The 7,056-nt window shown below is 42.0% G+C and overlaps 1 protein-coding gene across 1 annotated transcript in view; it reads right to left on the bottom strand.

Annotated features, from left to right (window-relative positions):
* Window positions 1-613: 613 nt before the first annotated feature.
* Window positions 614-7,056, bottom strand: part of DGKK (diacylglycerol kinase kappa) — a gene marked incomplete at both ends in the record, with an annotated part of 151,189 nt that continues 144,746 nt past the window's right edge. Inside the window, 3 exons of the mRNA XM_080652379.1 lie at window positions 614-693; window positions 1,856-1,976; window positions 4,497-4,607. Of these exons, the coding sequence (XP_080508505.1) occupies window positions 614-693; window positions 1,856-1,976; window positions 4,497-4,607 (312 nt within the window). The remainder of the gene's footprint in view (window positions 694-1,855; window positions 1,977-4,496; window positions 4,608-7,056) is intronic.

Genomic DNA, 7,056 nt, shown 5'->3' with positions numbered 1-7,056 from the left:
CAAACAAAAAACTTGCAGAGAGCAGTCACCACATTTACAGGAAAAGATTTCACATGATCATTGTAATAGGCAAATGGACAAGCTCCCAGGACCTCATTGTCATCTTAATAAACCAACTAGAAGAGACCTCCTGAAGTTGCAACAGGGAGGTCTGGGGGAGAAACACAACCAAGCCTGGCTACCCTGACCCCTCTCCTCATCTCCCTGAGCGTATTTCTTTCATTTATTCCCAGCATCAACAGTTTCTCTGCTAGTCAGAGAAAACTATTCCCAAACTCCCTGAAGAGGTGAACTACCTTGAATCCTTTGTAGATCCCAGGCCATTCATAAAGAACTTATCCCAATTAAATACTGTAGTTGCTCAATGTGCACAAAGAGAAGGAGAACTGAATAAGACAACTCGGAATAGGAATCTTTGGCCAATGAAATGATGTAAACCTCTAAGGAGACCTGATTGAGTCCAGGAAAAGTGTATTAGTATAAAGAATTGGAGGATCTTTCTTGGTGGTGCTCATGTTTGTTCTGAAATAATTTAGTCTCGCCTGTATTGAGGTTTTGAGAGCTTTTTAGTAGAATTCTAAACATTGTGAGTTCTCCTTCCAGCTTTCAAAGGCTACAGTTGAGATCTTGATGATGTTGGGGGGTCATCATTTTTTGCTTCATCTTCACGATTTCTGCGATGCCACAAATTTCCTTCAGAAAAAAACACGCAAATATAGAAATAATGAGGTTAGCACATTGCCAGATGTGCAAATGTATGGATCACAAAGAGAGCAAACAAAGAAGAGAGAATGGTTTGTTTCTATTGTACCCACCATCTCTGAACCATCAAAAACACACACACACAACAACAACAACAACAACAACAACAACAACAACAACAACAAAAACACCAAAAAAATAAAAACAACCCAGCTGACACTATGTAAGCCAAACACAAGTGGGATGAGTTCTCAGAACGTGAAAATCCATGGAACTTCAGACTCTTAAATACCATTATCTCCCAACAGGCAGATTCTTAGGAAATCAAACACCTTGGACCAAACTTTAGAAAACACAGCTTGGTCCAGGAGATTCTCTCTTGGCATTTGTGCAAACTCTCATTTCCTAAAAATGAAACAAACTGATACCCTCCATCCCTTTTCCCTTATATCCACTATTGCTTTATCTCTCAAGCTTGTAGGTTGTCTAGGCCCCAAATTCAGGAGAGAACATTGACATCAGAATTAGCATAATTCACAACTTTAAGAGGACCTTCTTTTGAGCCTCACCGACAATAATGTATAAGTTCAATTTTGAAGATGGGATGGGACCAAAATTCAAATAATGCAACATAGAAATGTTGTATTTACAGGGACTTACTATAACAAATAGTGAATAAAAATATTTAGATATGTCATGAAACCTGTTCCTGACCCTGTGGATGCCCAGCACTGATACACCCAACTCATTTCAAATAATACTGTTTTCTGGAACAGGATTAAAATCTTGTAGTTGTAGCTGACTAGGAGAGAGATCTAAGTATGGTTATTTTGCCATACTTATCAACCCAGAACAGGAATGGGGCAAGCAGAAAAGTAACTGCCTCTTACCATTTTTCTCATCAGCTGTCTACATCACAGAGATCACACTGCAAGGTTCCTTCTCAGGTTCTTCCCCTGCCAGTGTCCATATCACTTTCTAACTCATACCTTTCCCAATAGATCGCTTAGTGTTGCCTAAGGTTGGCTCTCAGGCAGCCTCTTCCATCACCACTATAACCGTGAATATTTCTAATTGGAGCTTCAGCTCCCTGGGAGGTACAAGGACTGCTGTGGAGGTCTTTGTGGCCCCTATCCCTGTGGGGGAGACTTACCAATAAAACCCTGGACTCCTTGGCCTGATTTAGGCTTGTCTTCCTCTTCCAGCTTCTTTCTCGATTTGGGGAACTTAACTTTCAATCTGAGGTTTCTACTGTCAGTGTCTGAAGATTTTTCCTGGGAAACCACAGCAAGATGAAGGTCAAAATGTTAGTTGCCTAACATTCAGAAATAATTCCTGGAGGCCTGGCAAGCTGATGAACAAGGATGGTGGCAGAAAGCAGGCAGATCTGCTATCTATCCAGGTGTGGGAGACACCTCTAGTCCTGTGCCCTAGGAAGGCAACTTTTCTTTATCAAGATTCTATTCTCTGCCAAGTGCCTTGCTAGATACTTTAATAAATGCTCTCATATAAGCCCCAAAACAACCTCATAAAGTAGCTACTATTACCCTTATAGAAATGAGGAAGCAGAGGCTCAAAGAGGTAAACTATGTCACCTGAAGTCATGCATCTAACAATTAGTAGGGTGAGATTGCTAGGGCCACTGCTGGAGCATGTGGCATCTCTGCATGAATTAGAAAAACTCACTCCTTCCTTTAGACATATGGTTTGGTAAGCCCCAACTCATTCCCTTGGGTAAATACCTTGCTATAAGGAAGAACCTGCCTTGTAGGCCACCTACTTCCATGTCTGGAATGCAAAGAAGGTTCTCTACTCATAGCTGTTAATTATGAGTGTGGGTTATTTGCTGTATAGATTATTCAGGCTCTTTAATGCCAGCGTAGCTTCCCAGTCCTCTCACTCCTGCTAACCTGTGTTTATTTTACTACTGGTCTCAGCAAAACATATCCCAAGGTTAACCTTGTTGCCAGAAAGTCCATCCAAACACAATCCAAGAAACTTGGGGATTTTCTTCTCTTCAATATTATCTATGCCTCTGATCCCTTACATTAAAAGAAGAGTATATACCTGACCTCATCCTCTTCCTGCTCTGGCTCCTACTTACCCTCTCTCCTCTAAGCTATGTACAGGGCCTTAGAATTGTCTTTGAGAAGTAACCTAAAGGAAGGGCACAAGACCTTTCCTCTCAGCCAAAGCCTTGGAAAGCCCAATGAATAACTGACTGTCATCCTGCTTTTTTCACCAAAATGGATCTGAATCTTCTGTGGTCTTAAGGTGAGCAAGATTAGTTTCACATGAATGAGCAACATCTTCCTGGCTTTCTTTCAAACCACTTTGCCCTTTTTTAGAGCCTTACTTCTTCATTTTTATGGTAATATTGAAATCCAGAAAGGATATTATGCCCTAGGCCAGTGGTCGGCAAACTCATTAGTCAACAGAGCCGCAGTTTGCCAACCACTGCCCTAGGCCACATCAACTCACATACTGAGACCTGAGACCAGGGTAGGGAACCTATTTTCTGCTAAGGGCCGTTTGGATATTTATGACATCCTTTGCAGGCCATACAAAATTGTCAGCTTAAAAATTGACCTGCTATATTTGGTCAAACATTTAATTAACTCACCCCTAATGCCTTGGCAGGGCAAGACCAAATGATTTCTTGGGCCTTATACAGCCCACGGGCCAGACGTTCCCCACCCCTGCTTTAGACCATGGACAATCTTTCTCATTTCTCTCAGTATCCAGTCCAGTTGCTTAGTTTGGGAGCTTGGTGAGATATAGCTGCACTGAGTAATAAGAGAAATAAGATGCTCCAATAGTTTGCTTCCTTTTCTGCATAACAACATGTTTTCCCCTCCCAAAGCAGCAAAGTCATCAGCAAAGACATATGAGAAAGTTATTAAATTCTTTAATACCTAAAGTTGTATGTGGCTTTTTCTCTTAAACAATAACCTGATTGCTGCACAAGTCCAAACATGCATGTGTGGCTTGCTCACAACATACATATAATTGGTGTATGAAGCCAGAAACAGGTATAATGAGTAGGGGAACCAGGGATTCCTACAGTTTGAAATGAGCCATTCTATGGTACAGAAATTTAAAGAAAAACTATATCAGACCATAAAGAGAATAATTTACCTAGTAATAGGTGGGCATTTTGGGGTCATTTGATTTATTAAATGGGACTATTTTTCAATCTCAGGAAAGTACTCAGAGTTGTCAAAAATGACAGTGTCCCTGCAATTATATTGTAGCCACTAGTGGCATGCTTGATTTGCTTTTAAGCCATTCACCTACTGGGGGAAGCACTGGAAAGCCTACTATTCTTCCAGATGGGGAGGAACAGGTGATAATTGGAAGAGTTAACTACCAGTAAGATCTGGGAACCAACCATTTAGAACAGAGGTTGGCTGTAAACTACAGGTATGGTCAAAATGGTATGTATCAGATGAAATTCAGTCCTGGAAGCACGTACTCAGCAGGAAAGGGGAATTGTGGCCAGGAGAACAGCACAGAAAAAAGCAAACTTGCTTATTCTTTTCCAATCATCTCCTTCCACAGAATAGTTCTTTCTGGTTACTTTCCCATGGCCATATGATTTTTCAATGTACATTCTGTCTTGTCCTGTATACTTATGATGAAGGGATGGGAAGATGAGGCTCATTAAGCTAAAGCCAAAATCTACTATTAGATTCCCTCTGCTGTATCAGTCATTGTCTTGGCCCATACTGGAAGGTAGAGCACCAAGGAATAATCCCTCTTCCCATTTATTTCCCAATCCTCAGGTCACATACCTCCGGAAAAAGGACTGAATTCATCCAGTTGATCTCAGATAGCTTTTCAAACTCCTCATTCATGGCATCCAGGGTGATTTGCAGTATGGCCTCATCCTCAGCATTTCTCAACTGGTGAAGACAGGAAAAAGAGTGAGTGTCCAAAGCCTACCACCCTGCATCATAGACTCTTGCCTTTCCCCCCACTCCTATTCTCTGCTAGTGGCCATGAGACAACAGGGTGCCAACTTGCATCTTTTTCAGCTGTGGAGTAATGGAGAAGTGTAGTGAGCTCTTTTCTTTCTCAGTAGGAAGACCTTGAAAAATGATGGGGCTTTCCTTGGGGCTGGAGATGTTCAGTTTGGCAAGCAGAAAGACCCTTTGACCAGGATCAATTAATATTGAGTTATACCTCTACAGGTTAGGGTCCAGGACAAGGGTCTCTATAAATAACAGCTACCAACTTTTGAGCACATACTATATGCCAGGAACTGTGCATTCATAATTTCATTTCATCTTTTCAATAGTTTGCAAAGTACTACTGTTCTAATTTTCTAAGTGAGAAAACAGACTCAAAGTTTAGTGTTCAAAATCACATGGCTAGCTTCCAAAACGACAGCAGAATAAGTAGAGGCTACACTGACACTTTCCCAGGACCAAAGTGGAAATACAACTAAAATACCGAAAAAAAAAACCCCCACAAAAAACAACATCCTGAAAAATAAACTGAAGACTAGCTGGAGAGAACCCTGATAACCAAGGATGGAAAGTGGAGATTGCATAGAGAGTGGTAGGAAGTGCAGAGGTGCAAAAGGGCTGGCCAGGCTCCCACAAACAGCAGCTGAAGTTCCAGAGGGATATCGCAGTTGTGTGTGTGTGTGTGTGGGGGGGTTCCCGCTGAGAATTCTGGGGTTTAAACCTTAAGCTGGGCTCCCAAACCCAGAGCACCAGAACAGAGAAAGGTGCCCCATGACATCTTGCTATGAAAAGCAATAGGGTTGCTGCCTGCCAGGGAGAGATGGCTGGAAATGCAGGCACCCTCTTAAAAGGGTTAGAGGGGGTAGGGGCGGGCTAGAAGAGGTCAATGGGGGAAGAAAAGGGACATATGTAATACTTTCAACAATAAAGATTAAAAAAGAAAAGGAAAAAAAGAATATGGCTAGACTTACCCAGATCAGTTTAACACTATAGTCTATCCTCTATACCACACAGTCTCATAAAGGATATGTGGGGTGACTGGATGCTAGGAGGAATCTTTATTACATAGTTACTGTAATTTAAAGGCTGCTTTATGAAGTAAGGAGAGACCTAGAGAGAGATTGGCTCAATTTCCCCTCCTGGCAAAGAGGGCCTGCTTTAGCCCCTATATATTCACTCTTAGTAAGAAATGAGTTCCAGAATGCTTGTCCCACAGGTTCAGGAAACACAGCTTAAGTATTCCCTAGTAACTCCCAGCACCCACAGAATGAACTCTACTCAGTCCATGGGAGACTTAAAATGGACTCTTCTGGGACAATCTCCAACTCAGACAAACCAAGTTCTAGACCAGCAACATAGGTGAGATTGTTCATATTCCAGTAAATAGTGAGCTGGGAGTATAGATACATGCTGATATTTTCAACCTGGACATTATTTCCAGCTCACCTAACTTGGCCTCATCTTTTCCCCCTGACATACACCCAACTTTCAACCTGGCCCTTATATGGCTTCTTGCAGTGGCCACTTGATGCACCAGCCATAATGGAACCTTGCCAACTGTCACAAATAAGTGGCAGGTGGAATGAGTGAGGGATGAGGCTGGAGGTTATGACCACTCAGAATGGGATATGAGAGAGACAAATATCTCTTGATTTTGTTTTACAGCTAATGATTTAGGACAATACAGAGTAGCCCATATGCATAGGACATTTGTGTACACATGACAGTGGGATGGGAGAGAATGGGTGTCAGATAGAAATCGCCATCACTTCAAGGTAAAGAGGGGAAGAGGCAGGGAGTCTTTAGGGGCATACCTACCAACAACACTTTGGTAGTCAAACCCAAAGGTATAGAAAAGAAAGGAATTTCAGGCCTTGGAAAATGATTCCTAATCATAATAGTAAAGCAATAAAATGGCTTCCTAATGACTTCATATTTGGCATCTGGAGACTCAGGCTCTGAAAAATAGTAGGTGGGTGGGCCTGAGTCTTATACTCTATTTTCCTGTCCTTCTGGCTCCAGTGGAAAACTTGTCCAGGACTCTTCTCTGAGGTAGATGTGCAAACTGACTTAGAGGACTTAGGTGCTTATTTCTTTGTTCCTGTCCCAACACAAATGAGGTTGCCAAATAAGGAAAGTGGGTGTTCCTGGGTGGTATTTACTTCATCATAAATCTATATCCAGCTGCCAACTGTGAGCTCTGTAGTATCCTCCTTCAAGGGGAGAAATAACAACACCCAAATGAAATGTCTTTTTTTGTTAATCCTCGCCCAAGGACATTTTCCCATTGATTTTTAGAGAGAGTGGAAGAGAGAGGGAAAGACAGAGAGAAACATTGATGTGAGAGGAACACATTGATTGGTTGCCTCCTGCGCGAACCCTG

Source organism: Plecotus auritus (genome assembly GCF_963455305.1).
Source record: "Plecotus auritus genome assembly, chromosome: X".
NCBI lineage: Eukaryota > Metazoa > Chordata > Mammalia > Chiroptera > Vespertilionidae > Plecotus > Plecotus auritus.
Note: the sequence above shows the minus strand (reverse complement) of the source record. Positions and strands in the feature narration are given on the sequence as shown.